This window comes from Podarcis pityusensis (genome assembly GCF_964106645.2).
Source record: "Podarcis pityusensis genome assembly, chromosome: 13".
Classification (NCBI taxonomy): Eukaryota; Metazoa; Chordata; class Lepidosauria; order Squamata; family Lacertidae; genus Podarcis; species Podarcis pityusensis.
The window spans coordinates 30,109,662-30,135,254 of NC_138038.1; the positions used below are offsets into that span (position 1 = coordinate 30,109,662).

Sequence of the window (25,593 nt, forward strand, 5' to 3'; positions counted from 1 at the left end):
GAGGAAACTATATTTGTACCTTTCATCGCTCCTGGAATCACCTTGCACAGTGCAGGGATTGCACTGACGGTGTCCAGCTGCCCTAATCTACCATCCAGTAAATAGAAAAATAAAGATATTACTAAAAACTTAACATGGGTTGGAAACTAATGTACTCCAGAGACTGATGGATTCCAGTCCCCATACACTATTGCATGTTGTATAGCTGGGAATTTTGCTGAGTATACATAAATCATTGCCATGTTTCTTTTTTCCAACTATGAGGTCCACCCAAATTTTGTAACGGATGATCATCATGACAATAATATTCCACTTATTTACACTTAGTAAGCAGAAAAGGGTTGAAGAGAGATATGCAATATCCCTTCACAATCACAACACTTGAGATTGGTTTTGTGGTCGCATTGTAATTTCCTCAACGTGTTTTAAATATGTATTTTTCCTTATGTTGAAGAAGCATTGTTTTAAATGCCATATGCTGAGAAATCAGCATAATTGCTAAGTACTGAGGCTGTCTGGAAGTGACCTAAGTGTTGGAAGAACACATTCCATGGCATGTGACATGGCGTTGCCACCAAACAGGGCTTCCAACCTGTGTGTGTGCTTAGATACACATTTCTTTTCTTTGGAGTTGACTGCAGGAACACACTGTTGCATGTGCGATTGTCACAAATAGTGTGAGGTGGCCTTGAACAAGTCAGGAAGGATGTAGACATAAAAAGGTGTTTTATGTGGTTCTGGGAGTTTTTATTCTTATTCTTTTATTCTTAATTTTACTTCCCCGCCCCCACTGGATCCTAAGAAACATTGCATTGAAACACAAAGTTGCAGATGGGGAGAGTACTGTTGTACTCAGTTTCTGTTTGAAGGCCCCCCCACCAAGGACATCTGGCTGGCCACTATGGGAGCAGGACGCTGGCTAGGTGGGTCTTTGGTCTTATCCAGCAGCACTCTTACTTTGTTTTTTGTTTTTTTTTTGTTGTTGTTGTTGTTAAGAAACACTTCAAGGCATCACTTTGGAACACAACTCCCCACACATGTACACTTAATGTAACACCATAAGAAGAGTCCACTAATGGCTAATCTTGTCCAGCAACTTGTTCTTACAGTGACCAACAAAATGCCTTTGGAAAGCCCAAAAGTGGGCCTGACTACAATAGCACTCTCCCCACAACAACTGGTATTCAGGGACATACTGCCTCCATCAGTGGGGGTAAAACAAAACCCTTGCTACTAGTAGCCATTTGTGCTTCCTGAATTTGTATAAACCTCCATTAAATCCACTTTCAGCTTTTGGGAACAATCCTCCCGAAAGCCTCTGACACAAGCCCCATTGGAACGGTACAAGTGCTTTACTACTACTGGATTGTATTATGGATATGTTCATCCAATAAGAAATTCAAATCAGCAGCAGCAGCAGCAGCCACCCCACTGACTGGGGCTGGATCACATCAAAGATGCATTTCAGTTTAAAGTGTTGTAAATTTAAAGAGGGAAAACAGAGAAAAATGGGACTCCACATTATAGGTAAAGATAAAGAACCCCTGGATGGTTAAGTCCAGTCAAAGGTGACTGTGGGGTTGCAGCGTTGATCTCACTTTAAGCTGAGGGAGCCGGCATTTGTCCACAGACAGCTTTCCGAGTCATGTGGCCAGCCTGACTAAACCACTTCTGGTGCAACGGAACACTGTGACAGAAACCAGAGTGAACTGAAATGCTGTTTACCTTCCCACCACAGCAGTACCTATTTATCTACTTGCACTGACATGCTTTCGAACTGCTAGATTGGCAGAAGCTGGGACAGAGCAACGGGAGCTGACTATGTCACAGGGATTTGAACTGCGGCCTTTCTAATGGGCAAGCCCAAGAGGCTTAGTGGTTTAGACCTTTATACAATGTTATATCACATATACAACACATATGAATCGCTTTTTCTTTACCAGTATAGCTGAGTCCTGAATTGCCCCCCCAACAAATTACAAAGCCACAGTAAAACATCACACATATAAAACTTCATCATATAGAGCTGCCTGTATATAATGGTTAAAGTATCAGGAAAGACAGATTTGGGTACCACATAAAAATGCTACCTTTAAAGATCTATTTGTTGTTCCGACACCATGCACTACTTGGTCCCAACAGTTCCTGTAAGTATCTTCTGTGACATTTATTAGCAATGGATTCATGATGGTATCAATGAAGTGGCATTAGACACCAAATGTACACACACACAGCCCTTCCAAAGGTGAGATTCAGTTGACTTTCCCCATGACTTTAAGCAAAGCACATTTAACATCCTTGTTCCTCAGGCTGTAAATGACAGGGTTCAGCATTGGGGAGAAAAGAATATAGAAAATGGAAGCTTTCTTCTCCTGCTCCACAGCATGTTCAGACTGAGGCTGCAAGTAAGTGAAGCTGATGGTGGTGTAGAACAATGTGACAACAGTGAGGTGGGTAGCACAAGTGGAGAAAGCTCGTTGCCATCCCCTTGCTGACTTTATGCTGAACACCACCCTGGCAATGTGGATGTAGGAGATCACTATAAAAGTGAAAGGCAACATGAGCACAATGACACTCAGGGCAAAGATGAGGACTTTTACTGTATAGGTGTCCATGCAAGCCAGCTGCAACACAGCAGGCTCCTCACAAAAGAAATGGTTGATTTCGTTGAGTCCACAGAAGGGAAAATTTATGGTGACAACTGTCAGTGCTGCAGCATTGAAGAAGCCTCCTAGCCAACAGGCTCCTGCCATCTGGATGCATACTTGCATCCTCATGATGGTTGGGTACCGCAGTGGTTGACATATGGCCACATAGCGATCATATGCCATGAGAGCCAGGATGAAGCACTCAGTCATCCCACAGAACAGCATCAGGATGAGCTGAGCCATGCATCTGTTGAAAGAGATATTATTGGTTCTGGAAGCCATATGGAACAGCATCTGGGGGAAGATGATTTGTGTGCCGAATATGTCTAAGAAAGAAAGGTTAGCAATGAAAAAGTACATGTCTGTATGAAGGCGGGAGTCAACCCAGATCAAGAAGATGATGAGGCTGTTGCCAAATAAAGTGATGAGATATATGACTAGGCACAGCGTCAATAGGATACGTTGTAATGTTGGATGACTGGTGAAGCAAAGAAGAATGAATTCATTCACGGAGGTCTCATTCTGAATCCACATATCACCCAAAATACTCCACCTGCAATGATAAGTGTATCTATAACTGGTGTCCTGATTGAAATGCTATATCACTAAGCAATCACTCGAACATGTTGATGCCACCTAGCTTTAATATGATGCTGTATTGTTCACTGCACATACAATTTTTCTCTTTTTCTGCTCTATTTGGAGTCAGCTTGTGTGTTCTAATCATCTCTGCTATTTCTAATTGTTAAAACTGTTTTTTAAAAACAAAACACACACACAGTGTTCCTTCATCTCACCATTAATGAAACCTCTGCTGTTGTTTAAAATTGTGCCACTTTCCTCTCTGGGTCCCTCCAATGCTACTTTACTCAAACCTTTGTCATTGTTTAAAACAGCTCCTTTTGCCCCTTTCATTATTCCTTCACCCTTGCTTTATTCAAACATCTACCGTTTTCTTTACCTCGCCTCCCTCAAGTCAGAGAGATAAAATATCTGGAGTCCTCAAATATTGTGTGGTAGCTTTCCACAATTTACTTCTGATCCGGTAACATTCAAAATTATAGTGTTCAGTGCAGAAATTTAGCGGATTGATAAATTTGTGTATACTAATGAAGACTCTAGTACCAAGTACCAAGGATTTACATAATAACTGTGTTACAGTGTCGTATCGTACTGTCACAGCATTTTCTGAGACAATAGCAATGGCAACAAAATGTAAAAATATATATATGGCAGTACAATTATTATGTGATTCCTTTTTTCTACATTAAATGCATAGAATCAGAATTTTATGTTGCTAATTATTAGAAGCAGTTGCTCTTAAATGAATAGGTATTTTTTACTGACTTACTGATTCATGAATTTTCACATTCACCCCTTCATGGAAAAAAAATTCACATCTGTTTGCAATCTTATTTTTTAAATTTACAAATGTTTAAAGGAAAAATATATTATTTAACATTTTAAACATGTTTGTTAAATGGTTACATCATTGGTACATTTCTAAGCAATCTCATCCCTTGTGCAGATGACTATGCAAGGCAGGCAAGTGCTATCAAACCATTCCAAAGAAAAGATCTGGCAAGTGGCTGAAGTTTAAAAAAATAACAGCTTGCCAAAAGCTACCCTCTGAATTCTTACCCCAACAGAGATTTGAAATGAGGAATGCATATTGCATACAGTATTTTACATTGCCTCTTACAGTACAATTCCACACACACTCGCCTAACAGTAATCCTCATTCAACTCAATAGGAATATATTCAGAATTGAATCCCAGGCATGGGTTTGCCCTATTAAAAACTGTTGCTTCAAGAAAATGCATCCACAATTATATTTGGCTCTTATATCGACTAAAAGTACCACTTTGATGCATGCACTGACCTAGTAATTCCACAAAGCATCACCTTTTTAGATTGCCTGCAAATATTCTATTGCGTTTGAGTTGATTCAGAACTCACTCATTTGTTGATTTACAAGCTATAAGCAATAGTTTTGTGTTTTTAAAACTACCTTGCAATACATGTATATTCATTGTATCTAAAGATGCCTCCAATAACCTTTTAAATCCACAAATTGAACTTCAAGATATAAATCAAATTATGAGGGATAATGTGCAAGCACATTTGCAGATTATATAATTTTGTTTCACTACATCTTTCTCACTGTATGCAACAGGTAGCTCTTAGGGAGATTCTGCATGCTGAGCTATGTCTCTTCCTTATATGCACCAGTTATCATGGTCAGAGATGGTGGAAATTACTGTATTTTTCCATCTATAAGATGCCCGCATATATAAGACGCCCCCTATTTTGGGGGACTCAGATTTAAGAAAATGGGGGGAGACACTATCCATGTATAAGATTCCCCCTAATTTTGGACATTATTTTTAAGGAAAAAAACCTAGTCTTGTACACAGAAAAATATGGTATGTTAAAAAGTATCTGAAGGACATTGTTGAGGATTGCTTCTGTAAAGTATAAAGCCTACAGCATTTAATATATTTACTTCCTCTGGAACACCCTTCCTTCGGATGTCAGGGAGATAAAGAACTACGTAACTTTTAGAAGACTTCTGAAGGCAGTCCTGTATTGAGAAGTTTTTAATGTTTGATGTTTTACTATGTTTCATATATGCTGTAAGTTGCCCAGAGTGGCTGGAAAAACACAGTCAGATGGGTGGGGTATAAATAATAAAAATTATTATTATTATTACTTAAAAGTCTTCTCTTCAGCCCTGCATAAGATACACACAAGAAATATGATTATTGCTAAGCATACTCCATGACACACAAAGTAATACCACACCTATTGCTTCACACATGTACATAGTTATGGAAAAGAAACTGATGCTTTAACCTCATAAAACTATTATTAATCATTTACTTGCTGGTTACATGAAATCCATTCCAGTTGCTATCAGTTTCAGGTGAGGCAAATCTTTTCCAAAATGGTACAGAATAATTGGCAATGATCGTATAAATTGCAATGATTGTACATAGTCTAGGGATCTCTTTTTCTTAAAAGTTAGAGGTCTGAGTCAGTGGGTGTGAGAGAAAGAGAACTGAAGCTGAAAATAGGATGGTTATGGATGCCTTCAAAGGCATCAAAATGCTCTTTATAGGGGTACAGTTGATTAAAATATACATCCATATTGGAACTTGCAAAAACTAGTCCTTTCCCTGAAGCATTTGAGACAACACAAACCCCTTCAGTTCTGAACTTGTTAACTTTTTCATTCCCTAAAGACAATGGCACAGAGACACAGTTAACTTGAGCTATTTCCTGGGTTTATTCTCAGAGTTTGCCAAAGAGAATCTGTCCCCAAGAGCCAGAAACTGGGAAAGAGAACAGCAGCAGGCTGGTTAAGGAAGGCCTGCATTGTGGGGGCAGGGGGTTGGCTGAGGAGGGTAAGGCTGCAGTCCTGGGCACACTTACTATGGAGAAGATTCTATTAAAACCAGTGTGTCTTACTTCTGAGTAAACTTGCATTGGATTGTGGTTTTCATTGTTCAGCACTTGATTATTATTTTAACTGAGTCCTCTTAAAATAAATCAAATAAAAAAAATCAAAGGCTGGAATCTTGATTTCAATTAACATAAATAAATTGATTACTACCTGCAGTTTCCTGTAACACCCCCTTGTCCAAAAGAGTACACACCAAAGTTGCAAGAGAGGTGCTATTTTGCAATATGGAAAGGGGTGTGTGTGGCCTTGATGCTGCCTTCTCCTGGCTGCTCTACTTCCAGGTAAGCAGCAGTGACACAGTTGTTTGGAGGTCATGCAAGTGTCACCATTTCTCTAGGGCAGTAGATGTGAGTGGACCCTACCTGATATTTGTTAGTTTTATTGTATCAGCATTTTCCCCAACAATTTTTTAAAAAACATCTTTATTGAAAGTTCAAAAAGTACATAATTATATGTGCATTAAACATAGTGAGACGTAAATAAAAGAGAGAGAAAAGAAACAGAACCTGTGTAGAAGGGAAAATAAAGGAGGGAGGGGGGAACCCAAAACTGTATACTTTACATGGTTGTTGCATGTCGAGGTCCCCAAGCCACCGCCAAATAAATCACAATTCACACCGAATTTTTGTTTAAGGTTTTTGGCATAATTTTGGCCACAACTTTATTAAAATGCATAAATGTGAGTGGTTGCTTAGGCATTGGTTATGACTATCAGTCCCCACCCAGGGACAGAACTGACTTCCGGATTCCAGCAAAAGCCAGTAAGGGAAAACAATATTGGGAAGAAAATGGAGCCGGGCACCAGACCCTCACCTCTCCCTACATGCTCCCAGGGGCTTACATGGCCCAAGCCCCACACCAGGGATTTGGATGAAAGCATGGCAAGCCCCTGGATTCCTTTAACGGAATTCCCTTGCAGCAGCAGCATTGGAGGGGCAGGCACAGCCAATCCCTACCCCTCCATCAACCAATTTTTAACCAATGCCTAACTGCAACCTTACAAGTTGTGACGATTTTCTATGCAGTAGGCAAACACCAAATGGCACCAGCCAATCAGCCAAATGGACAAAATTCCTACCAGGCCCCTCCCCCAACAGCAGACGACCCCATGACAGGCATAGCAAGGTCAAACACAATAGACCTAAATTAGGGAGGGTGGGCGGGTGATCCGGTGCACGCAGCGAAAGAGAAAGCTCAATGCTGCGTGCCCTGTGTATAAAACCTTTGGTCCATCCCACAAATTGGCAACATCAAAATTTCCCCAGTAACCCAAACAGCCCAGTCACTGCCAATGGTCATCTAAATTATCCCACCCAGCAACAGAGGGGTGGCCAGTTAGACCCCACTGTAACACGTGCTCTCCATGAAGGAGAACACGCTTTATTGTACTTCACCAGATCTTAACCTATTACAGTATTTATAAGAATGGTTCCAAATATTGAATTTGTCCATGGCAAATCTGTGTTTGTATGCAAGTTGTTCATATGCGGCAAGTTTATAAGCCTTCAATCCAATTGTAGAAGAGAGCCGCATCCCCGCCCCCCTGCCCCAATTCATCAGGATCAGTCTTTTTGCTGTGGTAAGAGCACGGGGAGTCCACTCGTATTGTCCTTTTGTAAGGTTTCATGTGCTGTGTATATAATTCAAGGGGATATTTTGCTCTGTAAATATAAGTTGTTCCATACAGTTCTGTTGATAGTTTCAGTTACCTTCTGCCAAAAATATTTCAATATAGGACAATGAAAAAAACATATGTTTAATTTAAAGGAGAAGGATTTCGGATCCCAGACTTAGAATTGTATCACAAAGCATATTTAGCATCAGGTACACAATTCTGGAGACCCATAACTGACCCACAACTGTCTAAATTGGGCTGCTTTGGAATATTCCTATGTAGCATACTCAAGATGTTATTGAAACAATAACATCAGTTCGAACAATATGGCACCATATGTCCCAAAAATATAAATTTAACATTTTTCCACACGACAAAAGGACTTTGTGAGGAAACCCATCTTTAAAAATCAGGAAAGAAATGGTCATTTGGAAGAGGTGGATGAATTTGGGTATATTAACGTTAGACCAGCTGATAAATGGAGAGAATGAATTTTATACATATTCCAATTTAAGAGACAAATACAGATTACCTACAAATGCTCAATGGCAGTTATCTCCAGATAAAACACTTGCTAACCACCGTCTACGAACCAGCAGCTTTTACAGCCTCAGAGACCCCAGAGATATTGAAGCAGTTGACTAATTCTTACATGCAACCTCCCGCCAAAAAAACCCCAAAACATCCAACAACATATATAAATCTTTGTTATAAGAAAACCAATTTGATATGCAGGTACTGAGGGAGGGTTGGAAGAAAGAATTAGAGATCTCAATTTTGACTACACAATGGGAAACTGTTTTAACTGCTCTAACAGGGGTGTCTCTGCACCTTAAACTGAGGCTCATACAACCACAAAAAATACTTAGAATATACTAGACTTAATTACGTTTGTTTTAAAAGGGGCTATCTAAGGTATCCAACTGTTAGAGATGCAATAGGGATAATGCTTCTCCCCAACAAATTTTAAATACACACTTTTCCTTATGCTGGAGGAGGATTTGTTTAAATGTCATGTGCTGATCAAATGATTTTTTAAAAAATACATCATTCTGGATATCATTGAAACAGCTGATACAAGATGTATCCCCTTAGGACAGCAGGGTAGCCTCTCTAAACATCTCACTCTATGTGTGAATCAGATAAAAGTGTGAGAAGCAAAGATGGGCATGGGCTACATTCATTGTAAGTAAGTAAGTAAACATTTGTATCATATAAAATATATAAATAAATATACAATTGATATATCTGTAGCAACCCCATTAAGCAAATGATGTTCTTTGTCTTTTGTGATGTCACTCTCTTCACAACAAAATTTCTTGTGGATCATTTCATGGTTTGGGCTCAAGGTCAGGTGCAAAGACAAAAGTGAGAGAGTGAAAGGTTCCATTTGTCCCCCAGAGTTGGGCTTTTTCAAATAAGAAAAGTGATGGGAAAATGCCCTGGGAAGTGTAAGATAACATTTGCCCGATGCAACACCATCTATCTGCCTTGTAAAGTAATCAGAATGAACTATCAGTAGATAACAGACATAATCCAATCTCTCCACAAACAAATCAGGATGAATGCTGAACAAAGAGGTTTTCTGATAGTGATGTTTGGGTTTAAATCAACACCTTGAGAAGCCCATTGCAGCTGTTTTTGCCTTGGCTATACTGGTTTCTTCTGCTGTGCATATAAAGTATGTGGAACAGACTAACTTCCTTGGATATGTAAGAGGTAGATACTGCCAAACTGTGCTTTCCAGATCTCTAATTCTTTATTCAATTCCTACTGCAATACCTGTATATCAAATAGTTTGCTAATAACAAAGATTTATATACGTTACTGGCTGTTTTGTTGTTGTTGTTGTTGTTGTTGTTTAAGAATGAATCAGTTGCTTCAATATCAATGGGGTCTCTGAGGCTGTAAAAACTGCTGGTCCTTACATGGTGATTAGCAAGTGTTTTATCTGGAGATACCACCATTGAGCATTTGTAGGTAATCTGTCTTTGTCTCTTAAAATGGAATATGTATAAAATTCACCCTCTTCGTTTATCAGCTGGTCTAACATTAATATACCCAAATTCATCCACCTCTTCCATACAACCATTTCTTTCCTGATTTTTAAAGACAGGAACCCCTTTCTAAAGGTGAGACTCAGCTTACTTTCCCCATCACTTTGAGCAAGGCTCCTTTAACATCCTTGTTCCTCAGGCTGTAAATGACAGAGTTCAGCATTGGGGAGAAAAAAGCATAGAAAACAGAAGCTGTCTTCTCCTGGTCTGCAGCTCGTTCAGACCGGGGCTGCAAGTAAGTGAAGCCGATGGTGGTGTAGAACATTGTGACAACAGTGAGATGGGTAGCACAAGTGGAGAAAGCTCGTTGCCGTCCCCTTGCTGACTTTATGCTGAATACCACCCTGGCAATGTGGATGTAGGAGATCACTATAAAAGTGAAAGGTAACATGAGCACAAGGACACTCAGGGTAAATATGAGGACTTTTACTATGTAGGTGTCCATGCAAACAGCTGCAACACAGCAGGCTCCTCACAAAAGAAATGGTTGATTTCGTTGAGTCCACAGAAGGGGAAACTTAGGGTGATAACTGTCAGTGCTGCAGCATTGAAGAAGCCTACTAGCCAACAGGCTCCTGCCATCGGGATACACACTTGCATCCTCATGATGGTTGGGTACCGCAGTGGTTGACATATGGCCACATAGCGATCATATGCCATGACAGCCAAGATGAAGCACTCAGCCATTCCACAGAACAGAGTCAGGAGGAGCTGAGCCATGCATCTGTTGAAAGAGATATTATTGGTTCTGGAAGCCATATGGAATAGCATCTGGGGGTAAGTGACTTGTGTGCCAAATATATCTAAGAAAGAAAGGTTAGCAATGAAAAAGTACATTCCTGTATGGAGGCGGGAGTCAACCCAGATCAAGAAGATGATGAGACTGTTGCCACATAAAGTGATGAGATATATGACTAGGCACAGTGTCAATAGGATACGTTGCAATGTTGGGTGACTGGTGAAGCCAAGAAGAATGAATTCCTTCACAGAAGTTGCATTCTGAATCCACATATCACCCAAAAGACTCCACCTGTAATGATAAGTGTATGTATAACTGGTGTACTGCTTGAAATGCCATATCACAAACAATCACTTGAACATGTTGATGCCACCTAGCTTCAATATGACATGGTATTGTTCACTGCCCATACAAGTTTGCCCTTTTTCTGCTCTGTTTGGAGTCAGCTTGTGTGTTCTACCCATCTCTGTTATTTCTCCTTGTCAAAACTGCTTTTTAAAAACATAACACACATTTTGTATTCTGTATTTCACACATTGTGTTACACTTCTGGTAATATCTATTGTCTTTAACATATATTGTTTAATGTAGTAATTTAGAACATACAGTTTATTAATATGCAAACACCCATATGTGCTTAATATCAAACAACTGAACTTAACCTTTTCTAACTACATAATCAACAGATTTGCCTTTAAAATTCTATTCATCTTAACAGTAAGAGTCATAGCTTTAAAATGAGTAAGTATTCTTTTTACTGACATTGATTCATGAGTTTTCACATCTCTCTCTCCCCCCTCCCCATGTTGTGGATAATTTCTTCATTTCTGTTGGCAATATTACTTTCTTAATGTCCAGATGTTTAGAGGAAAATTGGCATAACTTGCTTTTTAGAAATCTATCCTAGACCTTAGTAATCACAGCATCCTTTTCTAAGTATCTTATATTCTGTCCTGCATAAGATAGGCACAGAAAATGTGGTTCTTGCTAACCCCTTTCCAATACTCACAAAGTGAGAACCAACCTACTCCTTCACACATTACATAGGTATAGTAGGGAAACTGATGTTTATGCATTATAATGAGCCTCATATAACTGAAATTCTTAAGTCTAGTTTTAATCTGCTTTTATTTGTTTTTAATTTGTTTTATGGTTCTCTATTGTAGGCTATCTTGAAAATCTAGATTAATAAAATTATGTTTTTTGAAAAGTCCAATTCATGCATAAAGAGGCTAAAATCATGGAGTAAGCTGTCATGTTGAGCTTAGCTCACCTTGGGTCAGACAAGTTAATCAAGACGATATCTGAGCTGGTTGCTGCAACACAAACCTCATAGCTCTTACAGACCACTATTAAGTTCCAAAACCAATAATATAGGAACTTTCACCACTGTAACTAAGCCAAGTTTTACTGTCTGTGCAATTCTTTCTGAATGCTGTATGGAAAAGCACATGAATATCTCCTTTGGAGAGTTTATGAGTAAATCATTTTATCTTACGAAAGGTGCAGTCTTTTTACTGTGGGGAAGAGGGGAACCTTGGAAGGAATTTAGAATGATATATTTTACAGATTTTATAGCCTATATATCTGTGCTTTCCTTTGCTGCATGTTTTGTGATTTTTCATCTAGCTGGGATTCTGTCACCAAAGAGTACTTGCCCCAGGAATGCTCTTTTATGCCTATCTTTTTCCTTGCCAACAATAGTTCTAACATCATAAACCTATTAGTAATAATTTACCTGCTTTTTACATGAAACACATTCCAGCTGCAATCTGTTTCAGATGAGATAGATTGTTTAAAATGTAGAGCAGAATTGGAAGAAACAACTGTATATTCCCCAGGAATCTCTGGCTTTTAAAAAGTTTGGTGAGTGTGTGTGTGAAAACTGGAGCAGAAAATAGGAAGTTGGTGGATGACTGGACCATCTAGCATCTTCACAGGCATCAAAATACTATTCACAAGGGTACATTTGATTGAAATATAAATCCATATCTGACTTAGCACAAACTCCTCATTTCCCTGAAGCATTTGAAACAACACAACTCCCTTCAGTTCCAACCCTGTTAACTTTTCCACTCCCTAAGGACAATGAGCACAGAGATTCAATTAAGTTGAGTTTATTTCAAGGGTTTGTTTTCAGGGTATGCAAAGTAGAATCTGCCCTCAAGAGCCAGAAAGTGGGAAAGAGAGCAGCACTAGGCTGGGTGAAGAAGCCCCATGCTGTGCAGGATTTTGTGATCTGGCTATCTTGACAATGATTTCTAGGTCAAGTGTTAGTTCTTCCATGCAACCAGTTTATTAAATAGTATTGTGATTTTTGCAAAGCTTTTTGGAGATGCTATCTATTGGAGGTGACTTCTGCTATCTGTTGAACATCCATTCTGATTTGTTTGCACAAATCACATCTCCTACACTCCCCAGGGCATTTTCCTATCACTTTCCTTAAGAACAACCACCAAAATCCTATAAGACATGCTATGGCCTATAGATTCAACAGGAGAGTGGTTCATAGATCGAGGAGGGAAGTCTAGACTCCTTTGCTTTCCAAATACTTAGTGTAACTATTGATTCTGTTGCTGTGACTCAGGAACTGTAGCAGACAGCACTGACAGTTTACATAGGAAATCTAATCCACTGAGGGGATGTAATATTTATGTTTTATTTTGTTGTAAATATAGTGAAATACACCATGATAACCTTGTATACAGGGTGTTCATCAGTCAGAGATTTCCCTCTAAACTAAATGCCAGCTTTAGAAAAGGAGTGCAGCAGGGAGAAAAGGGTTCAATTCCACCTCACCATCTATTTCAGTCCTGATAATTTCCAGTTCCTTCCCATAGCTGACGGTATTTGCACATCTAAAAACCTTGCATGCTAAATGCAAACATACATTTAATCCCATGTCTAGTTTGTCCTTAGATGGCTCCTAACAAGACACATTCATTGAAAGTAAGTCCAGCAGCAGCTACCAATCATCAGTGGTGCCTAGTCATGTTGACTCTGTGGATCCTCCAGTTTCAGAGACTGTGTAAAACACAGCTATTGGCTGTGTTTGAGCTTTCCACTCATCTTGTGGCCCAATGAGGGAAACAGGATGCTTGATTTCTTAGTCTGATCTAGCAGTGATCAGTAGACATCTATAGGATTGCACTGAAGCAGTGCTGGCCTGTGGTTAAGAGTCTTCAAGCAGGCACTGGTAGGATTAAAAAAAAAGTGGTATATCTCTTTTTTATTACCGAAGAGGTAGCCAACATATTTCTCTTCAGTTATTTTGCATTTTTGGTGCCATTTGCCCCAAACAACAATTTCACTTGTCTGAGATAATGGGAATTATCTTACACAATGTTTGAAAGCTGCCACATTGCCAACACCTTCCACAATTTGTTTTGAGTAAACTCTGTTCTGCCACACAACAGATTTATTTTAGCAATTCAATCTTATGTGTCTTTAGACATATAGAGCCTCATCCATAATGGTGCATAATCTGTTTTGAATACATACAACACACAAATACATGCGCGCGCGCGCACACACACACACACACACACACACACACTGAATAGGAGGACTGTACAAGAAATATGTGGAGTTTATATTCATAGCAAACATTTCATGTCAGGTTTTTGCACAGTAACATAGAATACACAATTGAATGTAACTGTCATTTCAAAACATTTCAGTCAATTTTGTCAACAAGGAATGGTGCATAAGACATAAGAAACAAGTCAGAAACCAGCTGGTACTTTTCAGAAGTTGTGATTACTTTAATCCACAACAGACTCAATGTGTGACTATGATATTCTAAAAGCAAGCATACATTTAAAAAAGGAGTGTAGGTCTATAATCTGGGAATGTGTGTTAGATCTATCTATCACCTATCTATATCTATCCATCTATCAACTATCATATATCTATCATCTATCTATCTATCTATCATCTATCTATCATCTATCTATCTATCTATCTATCTATCTATTCTCCTCATATTTATGTATGTCTAATCATGCTTCTCCAGGCACTCTTTACATCCTTGTTGCGTAAAGTGTATATGATAGGATTTAAGAGTGGTGTCAAGACACTGTATATCACTGGAATAAGCCTGGCATAATTTGAGGAGTGGCTGCTGTTTGAAGACAGGTAAGTGAAGATGGAGCTGCCATAGTACAAAAGGACTACAGTGAGGTGAGAGGAACAGGTGGAGAAAGCTTTTTGTCTCCCTTCAGAAGACCTTATTTTTAAGACAGTTGAAATGATGTAGGTATATGACAAAAGGATACAAAGTAATGGAGTCCAAGCTATGAAAAGGCCAATAGATAGCAAGAGGATTTGGTTAAGGGAAGTATCACCACATGATAGCTTCAGTAGTGGGGGAATATCACAGTAGAAAGCATCAAGGCAGTTCTTCCCACAAAACGGTAGTTGGAAAGCAAAGGTTGTATGCACAGCTGAGTTGAGGAAACCCCCAGTCCAGCAGGCCATGGCTAGTTGGAGACAAATTGTTTTGCCTATAATCAGTGTGTAGCGCAAAGGGTTGCATATGGCAACATAGCGGTCAAATGCCATCACTGCTAGAAGGAGGCACTCAGTGCCAACAAAGGAGAAGAAAAAATACACCTGGAGCACACAACCCATGTAGGAAATGTTGCTTCTCTCAGAGAGAAGGTGAGCCAACATCTGGGGTATCGTGGTGGTAGTGTAGCAAATGTCAAGAAAGGAGAGATTCCCAAGGAAGAAATACATGGGAGTTCTGAGCCTCTGATCCACCAATGTCATTACTACAATGAAGGTATTCCACAGCACAGTGAAAAGATAGATGATTAATAATGCACTGAAGGGAAAAATACGTTCCTCCTGCAGAAGTTTAAAACCTAGGATGATGAACTCAGACAGGCCAGTTTCATTTTGTGCCTCCATACCTTGGCAAATAAACAATTGATTTTCTGTAGAGAAGAGGGAAATGAATTGTGATCATGTTAATAAATAGTGTGACATTGGCATTATATTCAATATAAAGTGCAGAAGATGACAGAGGTATGATTCTGATGGACCTTTCTTTGAGAAAAGATAATCCTTCTGTCTGAGGATAACTCTGTGACATTTCCTGCAAAAGCACTGTGGATTTATCTCTGCCAGAAGAAATCCTAGCATACCATAATCAGCTCTTATCCCTAAAGTACTAATATGGAAGGTGATCGATGAAGAGTGCCGTGAATCCAACTGATATTGTCAAATCCATATGGGTCCTTATCACCAAATACTAGCAAGAAGGCTATCAATATGACGTGTGTGGTAAACATTTTTATGGTTAGAGGAGTAAGACAGACTATTGAGAAATAACTGGCTGTTGCAAATATGGAACTCGTGCATTCCCTACGCTTTATCCTTTGAACATAATGAGCAGAAGTTTGAAAGGACTTTTTCTTAAAGCATAACTTTAAGTATAGAAATCTATCTTACCTTGGGAACCCTGATCCAATATAATTTTCAGTATGATCTCCAGTTGTAATAGCCATGAAACATTCTCCATTAGATCATTCATCTTAGAAAACTGCATACACAGACCATTGTTGGCACATCTATGCTCTCTGGTTCCAAATCTCTTGCGCTGACACTAATTTTTGAAATGGGTTGTGAAGTTTCTGCTCTGCGAGACAGTGAAAGGAAGCAAATTATGTTTCAGCAAAATAGCAGAACGTTGTCTGGATTGTTCCTCATATCTCAGTGCAGGAACCACAAGAAACAATACAGGAGGTTGTTAGTACAGATTTGCGGCAGATGTCACCTGCCTTTCAACTTTCTTGGGCATCCAGTTAGAAGTCAAGCTGAAGAACCCTTCACCTTCACTGATAGGACCCTTGATAAGATCTTGAATTGTGTTGTCACCATAGTTCATACAACACAATGTTTTGAAGCAAATCTGAAGAAACATCTGAGGAATTTCAAGGAACGAAATAGAATTTGATGAAGGCAAATATCACAGTAGTGAGGGTGGTTGAAGCTCTTCACAGCTGAAGTTCTCTTCCAGTTCCCAAGTAACTTCCTGAAGACTAAATCCAAAATAATAACATCACTGTGGCTGCTGATTCATCTCTTCTCCCTCAGTATCACCTACTTGAAGATTCTGCCATTCTTGATGGTGCCATTTTCTATCTAATGTTCTATAAAAATAAAAATAAAATGACTGATATATTATCACTATGAATAAGCTACATATGGTCCAATGAAACCATTTCATCGGGTTGTACAGAAAAGTCTGCTTTTGTTGCCTGTGTGGTTTTTCAACCTAGAAGGATTTCAACCTAGAAGGTTTTATTAATTTGAGTGAAGCAACTGTTGCTTATATAGGCACAAATATGAAGGAGGCTTTTGAGGATTTCCTACCCAAGAGAAATCTACCCTATTTCCAAAGAAAAAGCAGCAACTATTCTGATCAATTGTGAAAATTAATTGGCATGCCTTGAAATAGCACAGAATAATCTTTTAATAAACATACGTGATGATTAACATGCATGATCTCATCCGGCTTTGGCTGTGACTGGGGATAGATGAGAAAAAGTAAAATAAAACAACCATATAAAATCAATAATCGGAAGTAAAACTGGGTTTTTATCAAATTATCCAGAAACAGCCTCATATTAGAATAAAAACACAATCCTAATTTTGTCTAGTCAGAAGAATATTTGGTTGGAATCAACAGGGTTTATTCCCAGGTAAGTGGGACTAGGTTTGCAGTCTTATCGAACTGACAACGTTTTTGTGACATTCCTGCTGCCACAGTGACCAAAACAGAGAGAAGAGAGGCCTTTGGTGGTGGTGGACACCTGGCTATTTATGATCGTCTCACCTTTCTCTCAGGGTTTTGTGACAGTCATCCTTTATTCATCAACATTATCCCTGGAGAACATTTATCAGCCAAAGACCTGGTTGAAGAGGAACAGTTTTGGCTGGCACCTAAAAATGTATAATGTATTATGAAGGTGCTAGGTGAACATCCCTGGGGCGAGCATTTCACAAACAGGGAGTCACTACAGAAAAGGCCTGTTCTTGTGTTGCCGCCCTCCAGGCTTCACGTGGAGGAGGCACGTGAAGAAGGGCCTCAGATGATAAACACAGAGTCTGGGATGGTTTATATGGGGAGAGGCGGTCCTCGAAGTATTGCGGTCCTGAGCCATTAAAGATTTTGTAAGTCAAAAGCAGCACATTAAATTGGACCCGGAAGCTAATTGGCAGTGTCAGGGACTCGACTGAGGAGGAATGATGGAGACGTGCTCTCCCCTGAACCTTCCAGAGAAGAGGAAGGCAGTATTGAATTACAGCAGTGATTTGAGGAAGGTCACAGCTCAGAGACAGGTGAACAGAAGAGTTGGGGGGTGTTGGGAGAAGAGAAGGGGGTGACACAACCAGAGCAGCCAGCTGACACATTATCACTGGAGAGCATTTCTGACCCCCCTTCTCCCAGAACTCAATGTGCATTGAAAGTAGAAGAATGAAGGGCTCAGAGACAATTAGCCCCTGACGGCCACCTTAAGGGGAAATGCTGTTGCTAGGAAGAGAGGGAGGAGCAGCTCAGTTGGAGCAACACCATTGTTGTAAAGACAGCATTGTTTGTCTCTCTCTATGAATAATGAATAAATTATATGCTAAATACTCTTTTGGTTATTTGCCTTTTGACTGCCATCGGGGGAGGTATCATAATTCCCTGAAGCTTTGATAGAGCCTTGGCAGGCAGCCAGTGCAGTGGAGCTAGGATTGGTGAAATATGCCCCAACTGTCTTGCCCTGGTGAGCACCCTGGCCTCCGAATTCTGCACCAGCTGAAACTTCCGAATTGTCTTCAAAGATGGCCATACGTATAACGTGGTGGAGTGATCCAACCTAGAGGATACCAGAGCATAGACAACAGAAGTCAGGCTATCCCTGTTCAGATAGGGACATAGCTGGGCCACCAGCCCAAGCTCATAGAAGACACTCCACGCCCAAGCTATGTACCTGCTCCTTCAGAAGGAGTGTACCACTTGCTTAGTATTGGCTAAGGTTTTCTTTTCTTTTTTTGTAGTGTTCTATCTGAAAGAATTGCTATAGGTAGTAGTATGTTTATCATTTGAGTACATTGACTTGACTAATGAATGCAAAATACTTGATAGCCAGGATTGTATTTATTTATGTATTTAGTACATTTATATAGCACTCTTAATTTAAATCAACCAACCAACACTTCTTCAGATACACTGAAACAAAAGTCACCAGACCCTTATATATAGTGGGAGGGTGGGGTGGGGCTTTTCTCAGGAGGGTAGAAGGAGATGGGTGATTGACTATATATAAGGGTCTGGTGACTTCTGAATCAGTGTGTCTGAAGATGTGTGCATGCACATGAAAGCTTATAACAAGAACAAACTTAGTTGGTCTCTAAGGTGCTACTGGATATTTTTAAAATTTTTTTTACATAACATCATCTTCATCCTTAAAACAGCAGGATAGGTAATTTCATGTCTGGTGCCTCAGGCACACACAGCCTAAGAATGACCAACAGCTAATAGTTTATTTCTTTATTGACAAAACATAGTAGCTCCTGAGGTGCACTAAACACACACACACACACACACACACACACACACACACACATTTCTGGTGGGTAGGCAGCTGGCACCCCCTCCAGACTTGCGCTCTGAGCTGGCCATGCCCAAAAGCAAACCTAAGTAAACGTATCTAACAGCGCAAATTCAAGCACCCTGTGACTTCTCCTACACAGAAGTTGTCACCATGCTTGCCTCTTCAAATCCTTCCTGTTACTGAAAGACGGGAGAACAGCCCTGCCCGGTGCTCCTCTCCATGAGCATTGGTTCATCTGATGCCGGGAGAGGAGTGCTGGGCTGGGCCGTGCTAGGGGCACCTGCCAGGGGCAACTGCTTTATGTCCCCTCAAAAATCTTAACCCAGGGCCATGGCCCCACTGGCACCCCCCACAACACCTCTGGTTCCTCATAAGTCTTGGTTTCCAGACCCTTGGTCATCTTGGTTGCACTCCTCTGCACATGTTCCATGTTTACATTCTATTTCAGAGGGCATGCTTGTCCCTAACTTGTTCTCCTTTAACGTTTGAGTTCCCTTTGAAATTCACTTAGAGAAATAACTGAGCCCACCAGGGCCTCATGCATTTTTCTCTGCACCAAAATAGGGTCTTTTGTCTTGGAGGAAAGAAGGCTGACTGGAAGGGTCAGGGGAGAAATAGCAGAGGCGGGGCAAATCCCGTTTTGTGTCAGGGACAGACTGAAGTGGGTTACAATTGACTCATAGTGGAACCAGATTATTTCAATATGCTTGAAAGGAATGCATAAATACTGAAGGATGGGGAAATGTAAACATAGTATAAATAAACATATAATGAAGACATCACAATAATATCATTGTCTTCCACACCGTTTCAGGAGAATGGGCCCACACAAGTGTCTTTCTAATATACATATACATACATACATACATGCAGAGAAACAACAAAATCATTGGAATGGAGGAGAACACAGGTAAACTTGGCAACTATTGATTTGATATTTGTCTTAAGAAATGTGCTATGATAAAAAAGTAAAGTACATTGAAAAGCTTGTGGCTGAAAAATAATATAAATGAGTATATTAGTATCATATGAATTAAATCTCATTTCTGATTCTGTTAAGGTACAGCTTGTAACATTATGTTGTGTACAATATTCACATCTTCCCCATTATGTTTAGCCAAGCTTTCTTCACATCTTTGTTGCGTAATGTATATATAATGGGATTCAACAAGGGCGTCAATATGCTATACATCAGTGGGATCAGCTTTGTATTCACCGATGACTCTGGGGGAACAGGCCTCAAATAGGTGAAGATGCAACTACCATAGAACAGAAGAACCACTGTAAGATGAGAAGAGCAGGTAGAGATAGCCTTTTGCCTCCCTTCTGTTGATCGTATTTTCAAAACATTTGAAATTATGTACACATATGAGAGAAGGATACAGAACATTGGTGTCCAGGCTATGAACAACCCAATGGTTAACAAGAGCTTTTGGTTGAGGGAAATGTCCCCACATGACAATTTCAGCAATGGTGGAATGTCACAATAGAAAGCATCTAGGCGGTTGTCTCCACAGAAGGGTAACTGAAAGGCAAAATAGGTGTGTACGGCAGAGTTGAGAAAACCACCCACCCAGGAGGCAGTAGCCAGCTGAAGGCAAACATTCCTTTTGATAATCAATGAATAGCGCAGTGGGTTGCAGATGGCTACATAGCGGTCAAAAGCCATTACTGCTAAAAGAAGGCATTCAATGCCGACAAAGGAAAAGAAGAAAAACAGCTGGAGCACACAGCCTGTGTAGGAGATGGTGCTACTTTCTGTCAGAAGGAGATGCAACATTTGGGGGATGGTGGTAGTGATGTAGCAGATGTCAAGACAGGAGAGGTTTCCAAGGAAGAAATACATGGGAGTTCTGAGCCTCTGGTCCACTATGGCCATGGTGATGATGAAGGTATTCCACAGCACAGTGAATAAATAGATGATCAAGAATCCACTGAACAGCAAGAAGTGTACCTCCTGCAGATTTTTAAAGCCAAGGATGATGAATTCTGAAAGCTCTGATTGGTTTTTTGCCTGAATATCTGATTCCAAGAGACTGGCATTCAGAGGCATACTGCTTTAAACAGTGGAAGGAGAACATAGCTGTTGAGGCTAGGAGAAACTGATAGTCTTTGTCTAAAACCCTTTTAAAATCATTCAAGGGTCCCTCACAACTACATAATGATATGATTCTGCATTTAAGTAGCTGACAATCACTGTCTCTTGTGACAATGGATTCCGTGGTTTGCCTTTGAAGGAGTACTAGCATTTGTCTGTTCTACACCTTGTAGCTTGCAGCTTCATTGTATGTCCCCACACATTTTTACTATTAGGTGACAGAGAGAGACAAACGTCAACCTATCCACTTTCTAACTTTCTCTGTCCCCCCCCCCCCCCCCGGCTTGAGTTCAGTTCACCACAATTTTGCAGCTGCTGGCATTAAAAAACAACAACACACATGAAAATTCAAAGTTGTTTACCTGCATATTCCTCCTAATTTCTGCAAGCAACATTCCCTAATATAATACATTCGCATATGCTGTTTTCATTAATATATGCATTTCTATACACATTTCCCCCTAATATACATTTCTTTATTCACATTTTCTTTTGATGGGGTGTGGTGTGGAAAGCCACATTACAGAATTGGAAGGAGCCACTGGGGATCATCTAGTTTAGTGGTTCTCAACCTGTGGGTCCCCAGATGTTGTTGGACTACAGCTCCCATCATCCCTGAACTCTGGCCTTGCTAGCTAGGGGTGATGGGAGTTGTAGTTCAACAACATCTGGGAACTGGGAGGCTGATCTAGTCCAACCCCCTCTTCTGCAATGCAGCACCAGACTCTAACCAATTGAGCTAACCAGTTGCTTTCTGTGTCAATTGTTCAAACATTGACAACATACCCAAATATTTAGACACTTGAGTGTTCACAGATGGGAAATCCTAATTAGGCTTGGGCTCCCTGACATATGTATATTGATGTTTAAATACACCTACATTTAACATGTCCTCTTTTGAAAACCCTAAACAAAACTATAGGCGTAATCTGGTAGCCAATTCACTAATCAATTAAATTAAATTCACTATCAATTAAATTACATTCACTATCAATTAAATTCACTATGTCATTTAGAAGCACTCTCTTATACACAATAGCTTTTAAAGGATGAAATTCAACAAGTGCACGGTTAGTTGGATTGTCAAGTATTACCGGTATATGTTAACTCTTCTTAGGGGATTTCTAATCTGATTTTTCATATTTCTATTCAATCTACTGTTACCTGCTTCAAACCTCTGGCTATCTTATAATTAAACAATCATGTAAGGACATATAGAATACATGGACAAATTCATTTGCAGCACACAAAAACTAATTCTAATCTATTGTGCAAATATTTGCTTTCCCATATGTGGAAATCCAAACACAAAGAAGATGATACACACATGCAACGTAAACAACAATAACAACAACAACAGATGTGGACAAAAGTTCAGAATGTGAAATTCCATGGATTACCACTAATGTGTGACATTTTATTAAATAATTGTTCCTCATTATCCTTTAAAATGCTTTGTGTCAGTGCCACACTATGGCTGCATACCTGTAGAAAGTTGTCTCTGAGTGAGCATTACTAAACTCATTGAGATAGACTTCTAAGTAGTTATCTGTAAGGTTGCACTTTCTATGTCAATTGAAACCACTGGGTCAAGTTATTCATGACTTAATATAAATATCAATAGGTATTAAGTGCAACTAACTTCAGTTGAGCTGTTGGCTCCGAATGAGTTCTCATTCACTTACATGCAAATGAAAATTCATAGTATGTTAGAGGTCAGTAGAGAGTCATTCTATATTTGACTATATCACAACTGGTGCCATACCTTTATTCATTTTGATTGCATTTCTTCAATACAAACTAATGATGTATCCCACTAAATTTTGTTCTCCCATCCATAACACATTCATTTCCTTACCTGTGAAATGAGCCTTCTCCCTGTTGGGAGCATTCAGTGTGGGTTGCTTGTGGATTTCACGGTTTCCTTTCATATATATGCAATAATGCCTTTGGGGATTTCTACCCCAAGTGCTTTTCCACCAAGGCAAGACTGCCAGAGGTTTTTCAAAGAGCTTTAGCTAGTTAATTGCATCTTAACTAAATCATACAGAAAGAACATGTATGTTTCAAAAAATAAATAAATCTTGAATTGTATAGCCACAATTGTACCTAATGTTGCATTACTTTGTAAGGAATACTTGATGTTTATGTTCATTGTATGTTCCTCTATAAGATTATAAACACACACGCACACAAAAATGCATTCACAAAGGGAAAAGAAACAGTACATTTCCTTGAGAGAACCTCCTTGAGAGCCAGTGTGGTGTAGTGGTTAAGAGCGGTAGTCTCGTAATCTGGGGAACCGGGTTCGCGTCTCCGCTCCTCCACATGCAGCTGCTGGGCGACCTTGGCCAGTCAAACTTTTTGAAGTCTCTCAGCCCCACTCACCTCACAGAGTGTTTGTTGTGGGGGAGGAAGGGAAAGGAGATTGTTAGCCGCTTTGAGACTCCTTAAAGGGAGTGAAAGGCGGGATATCAAATCCAAACTCTTCTTCTTCTTCTCTGTGTTAGCAAGAGTAGCTGTCTTTTCATAAATCAAGAATAATGCTGACCTTAATAAAAATATGAGAATACCTTGAAGGAGAAGCCTCTGGGGCAATTGACAAAGGATTGGGAGGCTCCACAAATGTAACACTCATGTCTAGGGAGGCAGGGATTCCTTGAGGTGGTCCTTCCACTCCAAGTTTGACCCTGCTCAAGTGTCAGCCCCTTGCCCCAAACATGGGGCTGAGAATGGATATACGCCCAATGCTTCAGCCAAAGCCTACCTACATCTGGAATGAACAAAGTTGTGGCCAATTTTTAAATCCCATAATGTTGTCCTGTGCAGTTTTTATACCCATCTTACACTAGGCCTTTCCCCCCTGCAGGTAGAGGTCACTGCAATAGGGTGCCAGAAGGATGAATTTGGATAGAGCAGTTTCATTACTGCTTTCATTTTATTAGCTTCACAAAATGTGTTTTTTTTAATCTACGGACAGAGGGAGGAAATGTATTGGCTGATGTATTCGTCTGTTGGAGAAACTTACATGAGAAAGGAAGAAGTATTTTAATTTTACTCTTGCATTGTAGTTTTGACCTGTTTCTTTAAAACACACACACACACAAAACTATATATTAATGTTGCAACCTGTCAGGAGTCTGGGTGGATGGCCTACAGGGTCCTTCCTAATTCTGGATTACAAATTATTAGTACAGTGGTACATTTCATTGGGAACGGGATCCGTTCCAGAGACCCGTTTGCAACATGAAAAGAGTGCAACCCTCAGTGGCGCATCTGCGCACGTGCGGGTTGCGATTTGCCGATTTTGCGCATGCGCGTGACGTCATTTTGCACTTCTGCGCATGCGCGAGCGGCAAAACCCAGAAGTAACCCTTTCCAGTACTTCCGGGTTGCCATAGGACATAACCTGAAAGAACGTAACATTAAGCAAACGTAACATGAGGTATGACTGTATTACTAAACAGTTTCCACTTACTATTTCATTTATCTGTAAATATATAATAAAGTAAGCTTTGGGGCGAAGGGAGTTGTACTACATGGCCTCTACGGTGCTTTTCAACACTTGATCCCATGAGCACACAGGCTAAGCATAGGTAGCAATATGACTTCAAGATTCTGACAGCCTAGCTCACGACTCCTACATGAGATCTCCAGGGAGACAGCAAGCACCCTGAGGTCTTGGTAGTCTTCAGACGCGAAAGCTCCAAGATGCTCTGACTCAAACTGCTGTCACCCCACAAATCATTCTTTTCACCTGAATTAATTTCATAAACCTTCGAGTGGCATTGGGTTGATATCTATGCATCTCTGGAGGTCCTTTGCCATGAAGGTTAGGGTTAGTTCTGTGCTGATCAAATGATTTTTTAAAAAATATATCATTCTGGATATCATTGAAAGAGCTGATACAAGATGTATCCCCTTAGGACAGCAGGGTAGCATCTCTAAACATCTCTCTCTACGTGTGAATCAGAGGAAAGTGTGAGAAGCAAAGATGGGCATGGGCTACATTCATTGTAAGTAAGTAAGTAAGTAAGTAAGTAAACATTTGCGTCATATAAAATATATAAATAAATTATATAAGTGATATATCTGTAGCAACCCCATTAAGCAAATGATGCTCTTTGTCTTTTGTGATGTTACTCTCTTCACAACAAAATTGCTTGTGGATCATTTCATGGTTTGGGTTCAAGGTCAGGTGCAAAGACAAAAGTGAGAGAGTGAAAGGTTCCATTTGTCCCCCAGAGTTGGGCTTTTTCAAATAAGAAAAGTGATGGGAAAATGCCCTGGAAAGTGTAAGATAACATTTGCCCGATGCAACATCATGTATCCGTCTTGTAAAGTAATCAGAATGAAC

The 25,593-nt window shown here is 39.9% G+C and overlaps 3 protein-coding genes across 3 annotated transcripts; all 3 read right to left on the reverse strand.

Moving 5' to 3' along the window:
* Positions 1 to 2,252: 2,252 nt before the first annotated feature.
* LOC308460807 (olfactory receptor 10A2-like) lies at positions 2,253 to 2,891 on the reverse strand (the record flags this gene model as incomplete). Its single annotated transcript, XM_080977342.1, has 1 exon — positions 2,253 to 2,891. The coding sequence occupies one exon, from the start codon at positions 2,889 to 2,891 to the stop codon at positions 2,253 to 2,255; it is 639 nt and encodes a 212-aa protein (XP_080833468.1).
* Positions 2,892 to 14,513: 11,622 nt separating this feature from the next.
* On the reverse strand, positions 14,514 to 15,440 carry LOC308460808 (olfactory receptor 5V1-like; the record flags this gene model as incomplete). Its single annotated transcript, XM_080977343.1, has 1 exon — positions 14,514 to 15,440. The coding sequence occupies one exon, from the start codon at positions 15,438 to 15,440 to the stop codon at positions 14,514 to 14,516; it is 927 nt and encodes a 308-aa protein (XP_080833469.1).
* Positions 15,441 to 20,231: 4,791 nt separating this feature from the next.
* On the reverse strand, positions 20,232 to 21,191 carry LOC308460809 (olfactory receptor 5V1-like; the record flags this gene model as incomplete). Its single annotated transcript, XM_080977344.1, has 1 exon — positions 20,232 to 21,191. The coding sequence occupies one exon, from the start codon at positions 21,189 to 21,191 to the stop codon at positions 20,232 to 20,234; it is 960 nt and encodes a 319-aa protein (XP_080833470.1).
* Between the last annotated feature and the right edge of the window lie 4,402 nt (positions 21,192 to 25,593).